General features: G+C 45.0%; 1 protein-coding gene across 1 annotated transcript in view; it reads right to left on the reverse strand.

The window, feature by feature from the left end:
• Positions 1-4,609: 4,609 nt before the first annotated feature.
• The window catches only part of CALR3 (calreticulin 3), a 32,453-nt gene continuing 16,124 nt past the window's right edge, over positions 4,610-20,938 (reverse strand). Inside the window, exons 4-9 of the mRNA XM_060092128.1 lie at positions 19,265-19,359; positions 13,702-13,890; positions 10,081-10,188; positions 9,871-10,002; positions 9,088-9,180; positions 4,610-4,753 (exon numbers count right to left, since the gene is read on the reverse strand). Coding sequence (XP_059948111.1) covers positions 4,610-4,753; positions 9,088-9,180; positions 9,871-10,002; positions 10,081-10,188; positions 13,702-13,890; positions 19,265-19,359 — 761 coding nt within the window. The remainder of the gene's footprint in view (positions 4,754-9,087; positions 9,181-9,870; positions 10,003-10,080; positions 10,189-13,701; positions 13,891-19,264; positions 19,360-20,938) is intronic.

Consider the following 20,938-nt stretch of genomic DNA (forward strand, 5'->3'; position numbering starts at 1 on the left):
TACTTGGTCTCCTGTGATAGTGGCACTTCTCAGGCAGACAAGCTGGAAGGCTGTGCGATCTTGGGGTAGTGAGGGCACAGCTTCCTGTCCACCTCCTCCCCTCTGGAGTCTCACAGCTGCTTGCTCCAGTGTCTTCAGCAACTTGACATACCTCGTGCCCTTCAAATGAGCACAGTGTGCTTTGTAATTCATTCAACAACCATTCACCATCAAATGCTCATTGAGTACAGGTGCTCCATTTGTGGGCCAGGCAGACACACACTCTACACAAAAAGGTCTCACCCTGGAGCTACCCAGACTTGTTAAGTAGACTAGGTTTCCAGATTCTGGTTTACAGATCTGGGTGGGGCCAGAGATTTTTGCATTTCTAACAAATCCCCAGGAGGTGCTGAGGTTGCTGATCCCCAGGCCCCCCATTGTGAGAACCACAGGTCTAGAGGAAGGAAGCAGACATGAAAAAATCACATGAGGAGGGACTTCCCTGGTGGCGCAGTAGTTAAGAATCCTCTTGCCAATGCAGGGGACATGAGTTCAAGTCCTGGTCCGGGAAAGATCCCACATGCCGTGGAGCAACTAAGCCATGTGCCACAACTACTGAGCCTGCGTGCCACAACTACTGAAGCCCATGTGCCTAGAGCCCATGCTCCGCAACAAGAGAAGCCACTGCAGTGAGAAGCTAGCGCGCCGCAACAAAGAGTAGCCCCCACTCACCACAACTAGAGAAAGCCTACACGCAGCAACGAAGACCCAACGCAGCCAAAAAGATAATTGATTTTTAAAAATCACATGAGGGAATAGATAACCAGTGATAAGTGCTACAGAGTAGTCCAATGGTGTGACACTTGAAGGTTGAGCCTGACTGCAGCGACGGTGGGGCCTCGAAACCATCACAAGCAGAGGAAGCTGAGTAGCGAAGAGGCACTTTGAGACTGAGGCTCTGGAACTCAGACAGCAAGACAGAGGGTCTTGAAATGAGGCTGGATTACATATGGTCTGATTGGAGAGCCCTGTGTGAAGAGCAATAAAATAAGACCACATGTGATCCAGCCTCATCTTGAGACCACCTTGCTCTCCGAGCTTCAAGCTTTCAGCCTTATGGTGCTCCTTCGCTCCTCAGTTCCCTGTGCAAAGAGAAATGAGAGGCCACCAGAGGGTGTTTTTTTTTAAGATTATTTATTTATTTATTTATTTTTTGCCACACTGTGCGGCATGCAGGATCTTAGTCCCACAACCAGGGATTGAACACAGAGCCCCTGCATAGGGAGAGCAGAGTCTTAACCACGGGTCCACCAGGGAAGTCCCTCACCAGAAGGTTTTGAACATGAACAGCTGCTCTAGAACAGCAGCTCTAGATAAGGTAGGCAAAGTGGATGGAGAGGGGATGGATGGAAGCAAGTGGAACAGCTGGAAAGATGCAGTGGTGGTCCTGGTGGGGGTGATGGAGGCTTTTAGCTGCCTTGGGTGCTTTATTGGTCCATGTTCCATAAGGAAAAGAGAAGTCATCCTAGATATTTCAAACAGAGGACAATTTGTAACAGGAGACTGAGTGCAAAAGCATTGGAAAAACAGAGGAGAAATGCAAGGTTACCTAAGATTAGTAACAGTAGGAAGCTGCTAGCCTCTTTAGGACTAAAAGTCAAAAGGGAAAGGGTGTTACCCCAAACCCACAACCACTGGGCCCTGAGCAGGAACCCAGATACCGGTCCTCACTGGCCACCACTGTTTCTGCCATTGTTGCTAAAGTCACCACTATTGTCCCCACTGCCTAAGGTGCCGGCAGGAACCTGGAAAAAATGGCTTCTCCTCTTCACCCGTCTTCTGATGTCCTTCTCACAGAACGTGGTGGGGCACTAACGGGCAAGGTTGTCTGGGAAAATTGTGCAGGCTTCCAGCCTCGCTGTCGAGAGTCTACAGGGGCAACAAAAACCACAGAGACTATCGTGTGTTGACTGGAACCAGAGGCTCAATGGTGAGAGTCTCACCTGGCCAGTAGCAGAGTGGCCTGGAACTCCCTCTACTATTGTGCCCGCCACCCTGAGCAGTAATCAGCCATCCTGGGGCCTCTCTCACGAGTCTAAAGCTGCACCGTCCAACACAGTGGCCTCTCACCACATATGGCAATGTAAGTTTAAATTTAAATCAATTACAATTCTGTAAGGGAGGATCTGTTCCATGCCCCTTTCCAAGCTTCTGGTAGCCTCCAGTGTTTCTTGCCTTGAAGATGGTGTCACCCTGGATCTTTACATGGTCTTCCCTCTGTACATGTCTGTCTCTGTGTCCAAATTTCCCACTTATAAGGATACCAGTCATATCGGATTAGGACCCACCTTAATGATCTCATTATCACTTGATTACGTCTGTAAAGACTTTATTTCTCATTTTGAAATGTAGAGAAATATCACATCACTACGTTGTGGAACAGGAACTAACAGTGTTGTAGATCAATTATACTTCAAAAAGAAACAAACTCATAGAAAAAGAGATCAGATTTGTCGTTACCAGAGGCAGGAGGTAGGAGTGGGGGGGAACTGGATGAAGGCAGTCAAAAGGTATAAATTTCCAGTTATAAGATAAATAAGTACTAGGGATATAATGTACAACATGATAAATATAATTAAGACTGCTGTATGTTATAATGAAAATTGTTGGGAGTAAATCCTAAGAGTTCTCAGTACAAGGAAAACATATATTCTTTCTATGTCTTTAATTTTGTATCTATATGAGATGATGGATGTTCACTAAACTTATTGTGGTCATCAGTTCATGATGTATGTAAGTCAAATCATTATGCTGTACACCTTAAACTTATATAGTGCTGTACGTCAATTATATATCAATAAAACTGGAAGAAAAAATAAAAAATGTTACAATAAAATAAGACTAAAAATTCGTTCCTCCATTGAAGGCACAACACCAAGAGTGAACCCTAATGCACAGTACAGACTCTGGGTGATAATGATGTGTCCGTGTGACACATCAATCAGTTGTGACAAACATACCACCGTGGTGTGGGATGTCATTGGTAAGGGAGGGTGTGAGGGTGTGAGGACAGACAGTATATGGGAACTCTCTCTACTTTCTGCTCAGTTTTACTGGGAATCTAAAACTGCTCTAGAAAATGAAGTTTATTAATTAAAAATAAAATTCATTCCTCAGTGCCACCAGCCACATTTCAAGGCCTCACATGTGGCCAGTGGATACTTTATTGCCAGCGCAAATGAGGAAAGTTCTCCAGGACAGCGCTGCTGTGGAAGATGAGTTCTGCAGGGTCTGAGCTGGTCTGACCCGTTTTGTACAATTGTTTCCAGCATTTTCTCTTGAGGTCTAGCACTGCTTCTTCCCTCATTAACTTCTCCCCTTGTTCAGAGATTTAAAAGGTGGACAGTGTTTGAATCCCACCCCTGCACTTCCAGGGAGTGAGTCTTTAGCTTCTGAGACTGATAACCCCCGATAAACTGGGAAGACCAATGTGACTGTCAGCTGAAAAAGTTGAAGGACCTTGAAAAAGTTCAAGGTCGAAGGTCTGCCAACTTCAACGAAAGCCAGAACAAAATTTGCCAGACCTTCACTTCCTGGCCAGACTTTTCACACTGATCATCTATCAATACGTTCTATATAATTTCCGATTTTATTTGGCTTATTCGTAACATGTGTCCTAAATTTGATTATTTCCAACACAAATTTCTGCGTGAAAACAGAGCTCTTCAAAACAGAAGGCTGCTATGTGTGGCTTTTTTTTTTTTTTAAGTAAGTCATTTGATTTAAGGAAAAATATTTAGCTGCGAAGTAATCACTATTTTCACTTGAGAGAATGAATTTCATTCCTCTGTCTTACAGAGAACTAACGGCCATAGAAGTGGGTCACAGAGTGGGGGAAGAAGCTCCCTTATGGAATGTTAAACATCTGTGCACAAGGCCTGGGTTCTCCAGAATAACCAGCGTGCAAATGAGGCACGCAAAACCTTTCCGCGTCAACGATGCTGCATAAAGATTCCATACTGGAAAAGTTTCACATAAGCTATTAGTAATTTACAACCTAAAGAAATAAAGTATCATTTCTCCTTTTTCAAGGTAAGTTTTACCACCTTTTATTTATAAAACATTTTGGGGATTAAGAAAAGAGCATTGTGTTTTTGGCCAGACTCTCACTGGCCTCGGGCTTCCTCCAGCACTGCGGTTTGTCCAAAGGAAACGTCCCTGGGTACCTGGGGTCGGGGAGGAGGGGGCGGAAAGTGCTCGGGGAAAACCATACCGATCCCACCGAGAAGCGTGGGAACATTTTTCAAAGAAAATTAGACAAATGACCATGTATGTAGACATTTGAGCTTTTAAATGTTGATTAAAGTAGAAACAAGAGCTTCCCTGGTGGCGCAGTGGTTGAGAGTCCTCCTGCCGATGCAGGGGACACAGGTTCGTGCCCGGGTCCGGGAAGATCCCACATGCCACGCGCGGAGCGGCTAGGCCCGTGAGCCATGGCCGCTGAGCTTGCGCGTCCGGAGCCTATGCTCTGCAACGGGAGAGGCCACAACAGTGAGAGGCCCACGTACCGCAAAAAAAAAAAAAGTAGAAACAAGGTTTTACCAGTCATCTTTATTCGGGGTGGGGATGATTAAAGTTCGTTCCTCCTGTGGAATCCTTTGAAGATATTTTCTCTCCCACCAAACCTGCCCATCATCTGCTCGTCCTCATCTTCCTCTCGGGCCTTCTTCACTTCTTCCTTGGCCTGTATGGCATCCATCTCCCTTTCTGGGCCCTGGAGAAAGAAACAAAGACCCCGGCGGCTGGGGATTATACTTCCTGTGGGCTGATTGGGTGTCAGCATGCAGCTTGCCCCTGCCTTCTGGAAGCCTCCACACCAGCTGGGGGTCGGCTGAAAAAGAACCCCCCAGTAATCAGGTCCCAATTCCTGGAACCTGTAAATGTAACCTCATACATATGGGGAAAGGGTCTTTGCAGATGTGATTAAATTAAGCATGTTGAGATGAGGAAATTCTACTGGATTATCAGGTGGACACTAAATTCTATCATAATGTTCTCATAAGAGAGGGGCAGAGGGAGATTTGACCCAAACAGAGACAGAAGAGGAGAAGGACACGTGAAGATGGGAGCAAAGATTAAAAGGGTGCGGCCACAAACCAAGGAGCACCAGGACCCATCAGAAGCTGCAAGAGGCGAAGTCAGGGTTCTCCCCTAGAGCCTTTGGAGAGAGCAAGGCCCTGCTGATGCCTTGATTTCAGCCTATTGATACTGATTTTGGAATTCTGGCCTCCAGAATTGGAGAGAATACATTTGTGATGTTTTAAGCCAGCAAGTTTGTGGTGATTTGTTATGGCAGCCCCAGGAAATGAATACACTCTCCTTCTTCTATTCCCAGAGCACCTGGGCCAGTCCTTCAACCAGCTGACCAGTGAATGAGTCATGAGAAGAGGCCTCAGAGCCTGAATGAGCAATTCCAGACATATGTGATTAAAAGTAGGGTTAGATGAGTGAAGACACGTCAAGAAATTTCCCATAGTCATTCCTGAAAAAAGAGTTTAGGAAGGCTTTGCTGCAGAAATCAGATTCAAGAAGAAATGGCTCGGGACATCCCTGGTGGTCCAGTGGGTAAGACTCTGCGCTTCCAGTTCAGGGGGCCCGGGGTTCAATCCTTGGTCGGGGAATTAGATCCCGCATGCATGCCGCAACTAAGAAGCCCGCCTGCCACAACTAAGACACGGTGCAGCCAAAATAAATAAATAAATATTTTTTAAAAAAGGGAAACAGGGGCTTCCCTGGTGGCGCAGTGGTTGAGAGTCTGCCTGCCGATGCAGGAGACGTGGGTTCGTGACCCAGTCTGGGAAGATCCCACATGCCGTGGAGCGGCTGGGCCTGTGAGCCATGGCCGCTGAGCCTGCGCATCCGGAGCCTGTGCTCCGCAACAGGAGAGGCCACAACAGTGAGAGGGCCCACGTACCGCAAAAAAAAAAAAAAAAAGGGAAACAGAAGAAAGGGCTCATGAGAAAATCACTTAGTGATAACCACCTTTCATCAGTGGAGGGGAAATTTCCCCCTGAAATGCCTGAAATGTTCAAATTTTAAACACCCGCTTTGCAGTTGGTCCCAGTGTGACGGACATGACATGGAAGATGCCTTATCAGTGAAAATAAGGGAATGAGGAGATTTCGATTAAAAGCAGGAAGATGTTTTGTGTATCACCCTTAATTTAAACTCACCGGCATGCAATTTAACAACCCAAAGTTTCTGGCTAAAACAGTGTGGAGGGTCCTCCAAGACCTTTCTCTCTAAGTCATGGCACTCCCAGAAGACCCTGACCACTCTCTCCTTATGGGTGAGCGGCGCCACCATTTAGTTATTGGCGCTTAACAACACGAGAAACAAAATGTTTATGCCCATTAAAAGCATACATTTTAGTGTCAATACTCTGGCTCCAAAGAGTTATAGATGAATTTGTACTGATGGAAGATATTTTATCTTCTTTATGTGAAGGCAGAGCTAAGTTTTTTTTTTTCTATTTTTTTTATTAGTTTCTGCTTTATAACAAAGTGAATCAGTCATACATATACATCTGTTCCCACATCCCTTCCCTCATGCATCTCCCTCCCTCCCACCCTCCCCATCCCACCCCTCCAGGCGGTCACAAAGCACCGAGCTGATCTCCCTGTCAGAGCTAAGTTTTTAAGTTGGTTTCTCAGGATAGGGGCCTCAAAATACAGACTTAAAAAAAAAAAATACAGGAGTGCTTCCACATTTGAGGGAATAGAAAGGCAAAGCACAGAGTGGGCAAGGACATTTACAATGCCCTTATCTGACAAAGAACTTGACAGAATATATAAAGAACACCTACAACTAAATAAGAAAAGGTCAAATAACCCAATGCGAAAGTGGGCAAGTGACATAAACAGGCTGTATCAACCATATGTTTCTCTTGCTTTGATATCTGGGGCCTTGCTGACCCAGGAGGGATGGCCCCTCCAAGGCGGCCCATTCTTAGAGATAGTAAATGCCCCAAAGCACTCTTTTCATATGCAAACTACATTCAGAGCTCACATCCCTAATGACCTCCACTACTGGGCTCATATTCAGGGCTGATTTCTCCTTGCCTTAATTATCCCACAGCCAGGTACTAGACAACTAGTACCCCAGAGCCCACTGAAATTCTTAAAACTAGCCTATTCTAAGCCTGCTTATCCAGCTTCATCTGTTCCTTCCTGCAAAAAACCAAAACAAAGTTTTTTGCCCACATCTTCCACACTCTCCCCCTGCCTCCTGACCAAACCTGGTGCTTCCCCATGTGGCCCTGAATGGCATGGCGTGGCCCCTCCTCTGGGGATCTGTGAGTAAAATAAACTGTCTTTTTGATGGAAGTCATCTCCTGATCTGCTGGCCTCACCATACCTGAATAACAAAACTTACATCTTAAAACACAGGTATTTCACAAAAAAGGATCTCCAAATGGCCACAAAAGCCATGAAACAGTACCCACCTTCATTCGTCATCAAGGAAATGCAAACAAAATCAGAGAGAGATACCACTATACACCTATAGAAACCCACAGTCCCCAGTACTGGTGAGACTGAAGAGACTGCAAAACAGTGCAGCCCCTCTGGAAACAGGTTGGCAATTTCTCATAGAGTTAAAGATACACCATACAACTCAGCAACCCCCTCCTGGGTATTTACCCAAGAAAAATAAAAGCACACGTCCACACAAAAAAACTATACACAAAATTGATAGCAGCTTTGGTCATACTGTTAAAAATTGGAAACACCCCTGGGACTTCCCTTGTGGTGCAGTGGTTAGGACTCCACTGCTGCCACTGCAGGGGGCGCGGCTTCGATCCCTGGTCGGGGAACTAAGATTCCGCATGCTCTGTGGTGCGGTCAAAAAAAAAAAAAAAAGAAAAAAAATTGGAAACAACCCGAATGTCCATCAGCTGGTGAGCAGATAAACTACTCAGTAATAAGAAGATACAAACTACTGAGTGAACCTCAGCAACACGGAGGAATCTTGGAGACACTATGCTTGGTGTGAGAAGCAGGCTCAAAAAGACTCCATACTATATGATTCCATTTATATGACATTCTGGAAAAGGCAAAACTATAGGGACATAAACAAGGACCTACTGTATAGCACAGGGAACTATATTCAATATCTTGCAATAACCTATAATGGAAAAGAATCTGAAAAAGTATACATATATTCTGAATCTGAAAAAGAATATATATTTATAAATAAATCACTTTGCTGTACACCTGAAACTAACACAACGTTGTAAATCAACTATACTTCAAAAATACTATAAGGATGGATATCAGATCAGTGATTGCTGGAGTAGGGGAGGGCTTGGTTACAAGGAGACTTTTTGGGGTGGTGAAACTGTTCTACATCTTGATTTTTAGTGGTGGTTTCATAACTATATGTGTTTGTCAGAATTCATAGAACTGTACATTTCACAGTATGTAAATTATACTTCAATAAAACTGACTCATCAACAACAACTGACAGTAACACCTAGCATGGCCAAAGATGCGACACAATTGAAATTCTTGACCATGCGGAAGGGAATGTAAACAGGATGACACACTGAAAACTGTTTGTGTAAGAACTGGTGACCCAGCCTGTCCACTCCTGGGCATGTGTCCATTGAAAGACATGTACAGGAATGATGGGAACAGCTTTATCCACGAGGCCACAAACTGGAAGCATCCCAAAGCTGCATCCACAGAGAATGGATACATACCTTCTAGAATATTCACAAAGGAAGAACAAGCTACTGCTGTATGCAAAAATATGAATGAATTTCGCAACACTACCTGAATGAATAAATAATGGGTAGCTACATTTACATAAATTTCAAAAGGAGTCAAATCCATCTACAGTGATGGAATAGTGGAACCACTATTCCTTTGGGGGTGGGTGCTGGCTGGGAGGGATCGTGAGGAGGTTCCTGGAGCTCTTGTGACCTTCTATATCTTGATCTGGGTGGGGTGTTCATTAGTAAAAATTCATCAAGCCTTTTCCTATATGTGAGACTTAAGTACAGAAATAACTGAATTACGAAAGAAAAGTTCATTGTGTTCACTGTACCTTGGTTTCACCCCAGGTGGCCTTGCCAAAATTCTCAGCGTACTCTTCATCATCTGTGATCAGGAAGTTATCGAAGATGGTTCCAGATCTCACCTGTGGATGAAAATAAGGCCTTCGTTACTGATGTGAAAAATGAAACCTTCCACAAAATAAACAGTTGTAATTTGCTCAGTACTTTAACAGTGATTAGCTGTCAATAGTAGGACATGCAGATACCCTTTTCTAGACTCTCTGTTTCCTCCAGGGCACTGGTTCTCAAACTTGGCTGCATATGGGGACCACCAAGAACATTTACAAAACCCCTGATGCCTGGTCTCACCCCCAGGGATGCTGATTTAGCTGGTCTGGGGTACCACCGGGGCATTGAGACTTTCAAGAACTCCCCAGTGACTCGAGCATTCAGCGATGTTTGAGAACCGATGCTCGAGAACCTTCCTGTGCAAAGTGGGAGCCGTGGATGGGCAACATCAGCACCGCCAGGGAGTTTGCTGGGGATGCAGAATCTCAGGCTCCACCCTGGACATGCTACATCTGAATCTTCAGTCTTATCCTAAAGCTGACAGGCACCACAAGGTCAGCTCCAGGCAAATTCCCAGGGAGCAGGAAGGCAGACAAGAAGTACCCAGGGCAGGAAGGATGTCCATTTTGTCTACGACTGTATGTCTTGTGTCCAGGTTGGGGTGCCCGGCACACAATAGGAGCTGAAATACTAGCTATGTGAATTAAGGAGTTTAGGCTGAAGTCCAGAGTTATTAAACTAAAGCAAATTTAAAACCAAGTGACCTGCCAAAGCTCCAGTCCGATGGCACCAATGTTCTCAAATTCTGAGAGGTCATATTCCATCAAATAGTTGGTGTTTTTCATCTTCTGATGGAGCCAAACATCTTTGTCTATGTCCTCTGGTTTCAGGCCATCCTGCAACAACAAACCGTATGTGGTCGACCCTGGGGACATGGGGGGGGAGGGGGCTGGAGGGAAGAAAATGCCACGCACTTGGTATGGAGGCTTCTGCAGCATCAGCGCCTGCCAGTCCCCATCCAGTTCGCTGTTCCAGTCACTTGGCTTGCTGGCACTGGCATCCAGAAAGTGCTTCTCCCAGTCCTTAAAATATGTGTAGGGGGAAATAACTTAGATTCTCAGATTTGAGAAAGGAAATTCTTAACTCCCAAGAGGCAGGGGCAGACCTGTGACCCTGGTGGCACTTATCCCCGTGTCCTCCTCCATTTGATGGTCGAAGGGCTAAGTGCTGGGGTTCCCTCCCTCACCGGGGGCTTCAGGACCACGCACTGCCTGCTTTTTCTCCCTAACCGCACTTACGATGACAGCACTCTTTCCATGCTGTTGAGAGGAACGGTGCTGTAGAAAATTCGAAATAGTGGCCAAAGTTAAAATGATGGGGCAAAAAGTGATGTTGGGAAGACGGGCCATATTTACTGCTGATTAGTTTAAGCCTGTCCTTCTACATCATGGTCATATATGGACTGTTTCAGAGAGAGGCTGGACAACTAAGGAATGTCCCAGGATTTACCTGAGGACTGCTGGGTAGCAGGAGAAAAGCAGTTGTATTATTCAGCCCTTATATATATACTCACACTATACACATATATATAAAACACAGGGGACTTCCCTGGTGGTCCAGTGGTAAAGAATCCGCCTTACAATGCAGGGGATGTGGGTTCGATCCTTGGTCAGGGAACTAAGGTCCCACATGCCATGGGGCAACTAAGTCCATGCGCCACGACTACTGAGCTCACGTGCCTCAACTGGAGCCCATATGCTGCAACCTACAGAGCCCAAGTGCTCTGGAACCTGTGCCCCACAGCTAGAGAGAAGCCTGCACACCACAATGAAGAGCCCGCACGCCACAACTAAGACCCGATGCAGCAAAAAAATAATAATAAAATAAATAAATAAATAAATAAATAATCTTAAGAAATAAAACACAGGTATACATATACACATACATATATACACACATACACATATATACATATTTCTACACATGCATATATACACATATCTATGTGAAGGTGACAATAGGTGTTGAATACATTTTTTTTCCTGTTTTTTTTAAATGGAGCTTTCTTTCTTCTCTCTCTCTCTCTCTCTCTCTCTCTCTCTCTTTCTTTCTTTATGGCCCCACCACACGGCTTGCAGCTTGCGGGATTTTAGTTCCCCAACCAGGGATCCAACCCATGCCCCCTGCAACAGAAGCAGTGGAGTCCTAACCATTGGACCGCTAGGGAATTCCCAAATAAATATTTGTTGAATAAATGAATGGATGAGAAAAATTTGCTCTGGATTAACAATAATTCAGATAAACACATCAAAGCATAAAAATGGTGTACAATGATGTTTTCTCTTTCAGAATAACTGAGAAATAGTAAAGGTGTTGCACTGAGACTGTGGCTTTTCCACATTACTCTAGAACTTCTCAACGATGGCACATGGGAGTTAATCATCTCTCCTACTGCTCTTTGCCCCGACCCCAACTGGCAACAGGTGAGCCAGTCTTGTGTTGGGATCCAGGAAATGATTACAACTCAGTCAGTAGCTGACTCTTTATAATGAGGGTTATCAAATAGTAACACCATAAAGAACCACATTGTTTAGGAGATCACACAGAACTGAACATATGGACAGAACACGGCCAGTTTGGGAACGAGCTTTCTGAAAGAATGATTTGGCTCCTCTGGGGACCTGCCTCATGTACACCCGGCACCAAGGCACACCTGCACTGCTAGGATGGCATCCTTGTAGCCCAGAGGCAGCCAGGATTTCAGTCCTAAGACCCGTATCTCCTGAGCCTAGGAGCCTCAGTGTCAGTTTCTTTGCCATTCTGTACCTTGTTTAAAGTAAGTGCTCTTTCCAGGTGAAAGACTACTTTTTTTAACTTTGGTTTGAAGGTAAGAAAGGGAGAGTAATACTTCCCGCCTTTTTTCTTTTTCTTGAGAAATGATGGGGAAGCCTTATATGATTGGGATTTTACTCTAATCTGAAGACATTCTCATTGATTGGACACATGGATTCCAAATTCATGGAAGTTTAGTTTTGATCATCTACGAAAGAAAAGGATTGCTAAATAATTCAAGTCTAAACAAGATGCCATTTTAATTTCATAATTACACTCCATCTATGATGAAGTATTTGACTATTAGACAGCAATGCCACTAGTATTTTAAGTTGCCAGAAATTAATTGTAAACATCAGTTACAGTACTCTCAGTTATGGCAAAGACAATTGTCTTAAGATAAATAGCTTACATTTTGGCATAATGTTTGATGTACAAAAAAAAATGTTACAACAATGACTAACGTAAATGGAAAAAAAAAAGTAGCTTAATAGCAGGTTGAGTTCCCCAAAAGATTTCTCAACGTCCTAAGTCTCAGAATCTGGGAATGTGACCTTATTAGGAAAAAAGGGTCTTTGCAGATGTAATTAAGGTAAGGATCTCTAGACAGGTCATTCTATAATTCTGGATTATCCAGGTAGGCCCTAAATCCAATGACAAATGTCCTTATAAGAGATAGAAGAGACACAAAAAGAAGAGAAGGCTATGTGGAAAAGGAGGCAGAGATCAGAGTGATGTGTCTACCAGCCAAGGAACGCTGGGAGTCACCAAAAGCTGGAAGAAGCGAAGAAGGATTCTCCCCTAGACCCTTCAGACAGAGTGTGCGGCCCTGCTGATTTCTGACTTCTGGCTTTAAGAAGAACTGAAAGAATATAACTCTGTTGTTTCAAGCCCCCAGTTTGTGGTCCTTTTTTTTTTTTTTTTTTTGCGGTATGCGGGCCTCTCACTGTTGTGGCCTCTCCCGTTGCGGAGCACAGGCTCCGGACGCGCAGGCTCAGCGGCCATGGCTCACGGGCCCAGCCGCTCCGTGGCACGTGGGATCTTCCCGGACCGGGGCATGAACCCGTGTCCCCTGCATCAGCAGGCAGGCTCTTAACCACTGCGCCACCAGGGAAGCCCTGTGGTCCTTTTTATGGCAGCCCTAGGAAACTAATATATACCTGTTACAATAATTGTTCTTGGTTGGCAGTCACAAGTATGATGCTCAAAAATACTCATGCTCAGGGCTTCCCTGGTGGTGCAGTGGTTGAGAGTCCGCCTGCTGATGCAGGGGACATGGGTTCGTGCCCCAGTCCGGGAAGATCCCACATGCCGTGGAGCGGCTGGGCCCGTGAGCCATGGCCGCTGAGCCTGTGCCTCCGGAGCCTGTGCTCCGCAACGGGAGAGGCCACAGCAGTGAGAGGCCCGTGTACCGCAAAAAAAAACAAAAAACAAAAAAAAAACAAAAAAACACTTATGCTTAAATGCAGAATGACAAGAAAATCATTTTTATAAAGGTTGCTGATACATTTTCCTTTTTTAAAAAAAACATTGGTTAAAAAAACAAACCCTACTTGCTTTCATCTCAGATATTTTAACTCTTTCATAATACCTTTAAGTGTGCAGCTGTGTGGCTGGTCTCAGCATATGTGCTTTGAGGAGGGCACTTTGACAGTTGTAATGCTGTCATCATGAATCCCAGCCATGTAGCAATTGTACGGTACTTGGGTACTTACGAACTACACTTGTACACTTTCTAGCAGCTGTGCGGGAAAAATCCACACCTGGGATTTGCCCTCTGTAGCCTGGTCCCAGTCCTTAGACTCTGCTGAAGTCTTCTCCATTTTCTTCAGTGATGTGAGCTGCCAGTCATACTCTATGCTGCCAGATTCAATCGACTGACCATCAATTTTCACTTCGTAAGTGAGGTCTGGTCTTAAAATCAGAGTGTAGAGGTGTGTGAAGCTATCAACCTGAATGTTTTGGGGGAGAAAAGGAAAAGAATGAGACCCTTAACGTTTCAAGGCAGGTCTAGATATGCAGCGTAAGTCGTCATGGGTCAAAGCCTTCTTGTAAACAGAAGGCAGAGACGTTCTAGAAATAGGGGTTGACTTGACAATGAAAGGGTGTCCTACAGAAGACTCACCCCTTGTAGAATACTTCCTCACTACTGGCAGCCTTCTCTTGAGTGGCTGATTCCCTTTTGTGCAAAGACAATGGCTTTCACCTATAATCCCCCAGGCAGTTATGATGGGGTGATTGGTGTAAACTGAGGGGCCAGTGCGTTGTTGGACTTAAGAAAAGTTATATGCAAAACAACTTCTGGCTCTGCATTCTGAAAGACACCAAATGAAGCCCACTCTATTTCTCAACACAAGGGAGAATTTTTAACTCTCTGAGTTGTCCAACAATTTAAGCTTGTGGAGGGCAGGCCTGGTGTGCTTTTTGGTCATGGTTAAAGCCTCAGGCTGGACACAAGGAAAGCATTTAACATTCAGTAAAGGAGGGCTGGGGACTTCCCTGGTGGTCCAGTGGTTAAGACTCCACGCTTCCACTGCAGGGGGCACGGGTTGGATCCCTGGTTGGGGAACTAAGATCCTGCATGCCACACAGTGTGGCCAAAAATAAATAAATAAATAAAATAAAAAATAAAGGAGAGCTGGAAGGTGGATGGGAGGGTATCTGAGGAGGCTGGGGGTGACCAGGATGTATCTGACTGTCAGCAGCAGAGGGGACCCCTGCACCATACCCCAATAGCAGCAGCAGCACTGGGGGAACATGGGCAATGCCCATTCCCAGGTCAGCCCCGAACTGCTGCATCAGAGCCTCGTGGACCCTCTGGCCACTTTCACAGGCCCTCCAGGGTCTCTGACGCTGCTCAAGTTTGGGAACCACTGCCCCAGCATAAAGGCTCTGTCAGGAGGAGTCTCTCCCTGCTAAAAGCCAAATCAAAACATCTTTTCAGTACCCCTCTGCTCTGCCACACCGTAGCCAATGACTCTGTCCTGGGACCAGTATTACAGTCTACTCTGTGTCCCCTCAACCCTTGTAGCCCGCTGTGACAGCTGAGTGCACAGTTCTCCAAACGCTTTCCCCCTGCTCTCTGCCTGCCTTTGTCTCCACTTGTCTTTCTTAATTTAGACTTTGGGCTTGCTGGCCCCATGGCTGGCACCCTCTGGGATTTGTCCACCGGCCCAGAGCCTCCTGAGGGGTAACATCTACACCCACACATATGCAAACAGCTCCAAGCCAACATCTTTAATCCCAACCATCAGCCGAGTTTCAGACCCAAAATTTCCAACAATTTATTCGACACCTCTACCTCGATGTCTGCCTGGATTTCACAACCAACTGTTCTAAACTTGACCCCTGAGTCTGCCCTGACCCCTTTCTTGGCCTTTGTTTCCCCTCCTATTTAACAGCAGCGCCCCTGAGAGTCATCATCCATGCCCTCAGCACCCAGATTCCAAACATCATCAAGTCCTTTGGACCCTACACCTGAATCATCTGTCAAAACGCTCCCGTGTTCTGCATCCCGCTGAAGCCTTGGCCTAACAATTTCACCCATCTCCCTGCCTGTTGATCGCCACCCCTTCCTCCCCAGAACATCCGAGGTCTTTTTCTTTTTTTTTTTTTTTTTTTGGCTGCGTCGGGTCTTAGTTGCAGAGTGTGGGCTCTTCCTTGCCACAGGCGGGCTTCTTTCTAGTTGTGGCATGCTGGTTTTCACTTCGCTAGTTGTGGCACTCAGGCTCCAGGGTGCGTGGGCTCTGTAGTTGTGGTGCACGGGTTCTAGAGTGCACGGGTTCTAGAGTGCATGGGCTCTGTAGTTTGCAGCACGCAGGCTCTCTAGTTGAGTCTCGTGAGCTCAGTAGTTGTGGCATGCGGGCTTAGTTGCCCCGCAGCATGTGGGATCTTAGTTCCTTGACCAGGGATTGAACCTGTGTTCCCTGGATTGGAAGGTGGATTCTTTACCACTGGACCACCAGGGAAGTTCCTTTTATTTATTTATTTTTTTGGTAGGTCTTTTTTCTTCCCTTCCTCTTTCGTTCTCGTCTCTTGTGGTTTGATGACCATCTTTAGTGTTGTGCTTGGGTTGCTTTTTCTTTTGTGTGTGTATATCTATTGTAGTTTGGGGTTTGCTGTTCCCATGAGGTTTTGTATAGCAGACTATACATGTACAAGGTTGTTTTAAGTTTCTAGTCTCTTTCCTGTCTAGAGGAGTTCCTTTAGCATTTGTTGAAAAGCTGGGCTGGTGGTGCTGAATTCTCTTAGCTTTTGCTTGTCTGTAAGCTTTTGATTTCTCCATCATATCTGAATGACAGCCTTGCTGGGTAGAGTATTCCTGGGTGTAGGTTCTTCCCTTTCATCACTTTAAATATATCGTGCCACTCCCTTCTGGCCTGCAGAGTTTCTGCTGAGAAATCAGCTGTTAACCTTATGGGAGTTCCCTGGTATGCTATTTGTCATTTTTCCCTTGTTGCTTTTAATAATTTTTCTCTGTCTTCAACTTTTGTCAGTTTGATTATTATGTGTCTCAGTGTGTTTCTCCTTGGGTTTATCCTGCCTGGGACACTTCGCACTTCCTGGACTTGGGTGGCTATTTCCTTTCCCAGGTTAGGGAAGTTTTCAACTATAATCTCTTCAAATATTTTCTCAGGTCCTTTCTCTCTCTCCTCCTCCTCCTGGGACCCCTATAATGTGAATGTTGGTGCATTTAATGTTGTTCCAGAAGTCTCTTAGGCTGTCTTCTTTTCATTCTTTTTTCTTTATTCTGTTCTGTAGCAGTGATTTCCACCATTCTGTCTTCCAGGTCACTTATCCATTCTTCTCCCTCAGTTATTCTGCTATCGATTCCTTCTGGTGTATTTTTCAGTTCAGTTATTGTATTGTTCATCTTTCTTTGTTCTTTAATTCTTCTAGTTCTTTGTTAAACATTTCTTGCATCTTCTCAGTCCTTGCCTCCATTCTTTTTCGAAGGTCCTGGATAATCTTCACTATCATTATTCTGAATTCTTTTTCTGGAATTTAGTTGTTTTTCTGGGGTTTTATCTTGTTCCTTCATCTGGGACATAATCCTCTGCCTTTTCATTTCGTCTATCTTTCTGTGATTGTGGTTTTCCTTCTGCAGGCTGCAGGATTGTAGTTCTTCTTGTGTCTGCTGTCTGCCCTCTGGTGGTTGAGGCTATCTAAGAGGCTCGTGCAATTTTCCTGATGGGAGGGACTGGTGATGAGTAGAGCTGGGTGTTGCTCTGGTGGGCAGAGCTCAGTAAAACTTTAATCTGCTTGTCTGCTGATGGGTGGGGCTGTGTTCCCTCGCTGTTGTTTGTTTGGCCTGAGTAGGCTCTTTGGTGGGGCTAATGGAGGACCCCGGGAGGGCTCACGCCAATGAGTACTTCCCATAACTTCTGCTGCCAGTGTCCTTGTCCCCGCGGTGAGCCACAGCCACCCACCCGCTCCTCTGCATAAGACCCATCAACATTAGCAGGTAGGTCTGGTTCAGTCTCCTGTGGGGTCACTGTCCCTTCTCCCGGGTCCTGGTGCACACAAGACTTTGTGTGTGCCCTCTAAGAGTGGAGTCTCTGTTTCCCCCAGTCTTGTTGAAGTCCTGCAATCAAATCCCGCTAGCTTTCAAAGTCCAATTCTCTGGGGATTCCTCCTCCTGTTGCCAGACCCCCAGGTTAGGAAGCCTAACATGGGGCTCAGAACCTTCACTCCAGTGGTGAACTTCTGTGGTATAATTGTCCTCCAGTTTGTGAGTTGCCCACCCAGCAGTTAGGGGATTTGATTTTATTGTGATTGCACCCCTCCTACCATCTCATTGTGGATTCTCCTTCTGTCGTTGGATGTGGGATATCTTTTTTGGTGAGTTCCAGTGTCTTCCTGTTGATGATCGTTCAGCAGTTAGTTGTGATGCCAGTGTTCTCACAAGAAGGAGTGAGTGCACATTCTTCTACTCCGCTATCTTGAACCAATCTCCTGAGGTATTTTTTTAAACAATGCAGGCCAGACCTCCTCCTTGAAAATCCTTGAGGGCTGACCACTGCATTTCTTTTACAGCATTGCAGAGTGAATCGGAGCCCCATGAAGATAACCTTGCTCCTCACCAAGGAGTCCGTAATGCTGACTAGCTGCTATGATCCAAGGCTCCAAGGCTCCTTCAGCAGACTTGTCTCTTATTTTTCTAACAGGCTGCAGAAATACCAATACCTGTCTGAGGGAGTTGTCAGCCTGCCAGTGCCACTCAGGGCCCGGTAGGCTTGCTGCCCCCAGGTGACCAAGCTCTGGACTCCCAGGCACAGTCCAGGCCAGACCTCACAGCCTCCATCTGGTAGTGTCATCCCCTTTCTCTCCTGCATGCCTGAGCTGCAACTGAACAAATGCTCGGGAATCATATCATGAAGACTGGTCCTCTGGTCCAACACTAAGGTGGAGGAGGAAGACTTGGATTTTGAGCTCCCCTCCACGCTCAAGGGAGGGGTGTCAGGCCTCTGAGTACATGGGGGACCTGCTGATCCTTTAGAACAATCAAGTCAGCAGGCAGGACCCGGCGAGAAACCATGTTGCCAATAGAGACTCACTGGGGCTTTGTGAGGGTGCCGAGTACCCCCTGCTCAGGTCGAGACTGAATAAAGGACGGTTATGGATGCTTCCGCTCCTTGCTGTCAATGATTTTGAAATACACTGGCCTCCTGCCCAGATTCACAGAGGCTATGGGTGCTGGGGATGCCTCAGGGGACAGGTCCCTGCTTCCTGGTGCTTACCTTCAAAGTGTGGGGGGATGAGCTTTAGGGAGTGTACGTCCCGTTCACAGGCCCACACACCAGGGACTTAATGCAAGCTGCCTCTTTGGAGAAGCCCTGGGTAGGGCCATTGAGCTATAAACAGGCCCTAAGACCTAAAATGACATTTTCACAGGATCCCCTGGGTAAAAATGTAAAGCATGTATGCATTTGTTTTAGAAATATTCCCATTTTAAATTGTTTTGGTATTTTGAAGATTAATTTCACCAGAATTTTTTTTCACCCTGAGTATTTCAGTAATGATGATGGGTATAGCTGAAATGTGACCATCCTGTTGTAACCCTTATGGGGCATTTCATATATCAATGTCATGGCTCACAGTGAGAAGCGTACCCTCCTGGTGGGTAAAAACTTTGGAAACCAAACCAATCAAAGTGGTGGACAAGTGTCTCTAACAGGCCTGCTAAACTGGAAAGCAGGGACAGGACAGACAAGGCCCATACATAGTTCACTTAAATATTTTAAGGTCAAAACTATTTTCTATAAACTTACGTTATTATCTGGCAAGAGTTAACATGATCACTGATTTGAATATGAAAGAATTTACCTTACACCTGATTGATTTCTTGTTTGAGTGATACTGATTCTTGAAATGTAAAATAACATGAACTTTCATGACATCAAATCCACAAATATCGGGTCCTACAAAAGAAAATTTTTAACTGCTCTCAATTTCCTTCTGTCATGCATCACCACAGGATATCCCCAACCATTCTCCTGAAATAATATACAAGGCACAGGAAGCTTACATGTCTGGGAATAATCAGATGTTCTTGTGGAGATATTTAAATGGATGGTGACACTCAGTTCAGGTCACGGTCACTGCAGCCACTTTGGATTGGAGTGTAAGCCAGAATGTGAGGAAGAGAAGGAAGGTCTAACAACAGTCTAGTAAGAGTCCCCCCATGTGCTGTCTGAGCCTCAGGCCCTCACTCTGAAGTTCTGACCAAGGCTCCTGTACCCATAGGAGGGCTTCAGAGCTGGACTGACTGGCTCCGATCCCAGTTCTCCTTCGCTGTTGAGATATATTTGCAACTAACATATTCACCTCCCATGCCTCAGTGTCCTGGTCTGTAAAATAGGGGTGTTAATCTTGACTTCACAAAGCTATTTTGCCAATTCAAGGGGCTAATGTATGTAAAGCTTTTAGTATGGCAATGCTCAATATTTGTTGTTATTACTGTTATGCTCCAAGACAACACACACACACACACACACATATATTCTTAAAGATAACACCACATCTTAAGCAAAAAAGAGGTTACAATCAGTACGTAGGTTCCAATGAACTGTGAAATCTATAAAAAGTTCTATTCAAAGTTAATGATTTTTGCTTTTGGCAAAATTTAACACCCATTTATGATAAAAACCTTACAGAAAGTAGGCATAGAGGGAACTTCGCTCAACATAATAAAGACCATATATGACAAACCCACAGCCAACATCATTCTCAATTGTGAAAAACTGAAACCATTTCCTCTAAGATTAGGAACATGACAAGGTTGTCCACTCTCACCACTATTATTCAACATTGTTTTGGAAGTTTTAGCCACACCAATCAGAGAAGAAAAAGAAATAAGAGGAATCCAGATCAGAAAAGAAGAAGTAAAGCTGTCACTGTTTGCAGATGACATGATACTTTACATAGAGAATCCTAAAGAGGCTACCAGAAAACTACTAGAGCTAATCAATGAATTTGGTAAAGTAGCAGGATACCAAATTAATGCACAGAAATCTCTTTCACTCTTACACACTAATGATGAAAAATTTGAAAGAGAAATTAAGGAAACATTGTAAGAAAAAGAATAAAATACCTAGGAATAAACCTACCTGAGGAGACAAAAGACCTGTATGCAGAAAACTATAAGACACTGATGAAAGAAGTTAAAGATAATACAAACAGATGGAGAGATATACCATGTTCTTGGATTGGAAGAATCAACATTGTGAAAATGACTCTACTACCCAAAGAAATCTACAGATTCAGTGCAATCCCTATCAAACTAGCAATGGCATTTTTCACAGAACTAGAACAAAAAATTTCACAATTTGTATGGAAACACAAAAGATCCCGAATAGCGAAAGCAATACTGAGAAAGAAAAATGGAGCTGGAGGAATCAGGCTCCTGGACTTCAGACAATACCACAAAGCTACAGTCATGAAGACAGTATGGTACTGGCACAAAAACAGAAATATAGATCAATGGAACAGGATAGAAAG

Source organism: Mesoplodon densirostris, chromosome 3 (genome assembly GCF_025265405.1).
Source record: "Mesoplodon densirostris isolate mMesDen1 chromosome 3, mMesDen1 primary haplotype, whole genome shotgun sequence".
Lineage (NCBI taxonomy): Eukaryota > Metazoa > Chordata > Mammalia > Artiodactyla > Ziphiidae > Mesoplodon > Mesoplodon densirostris.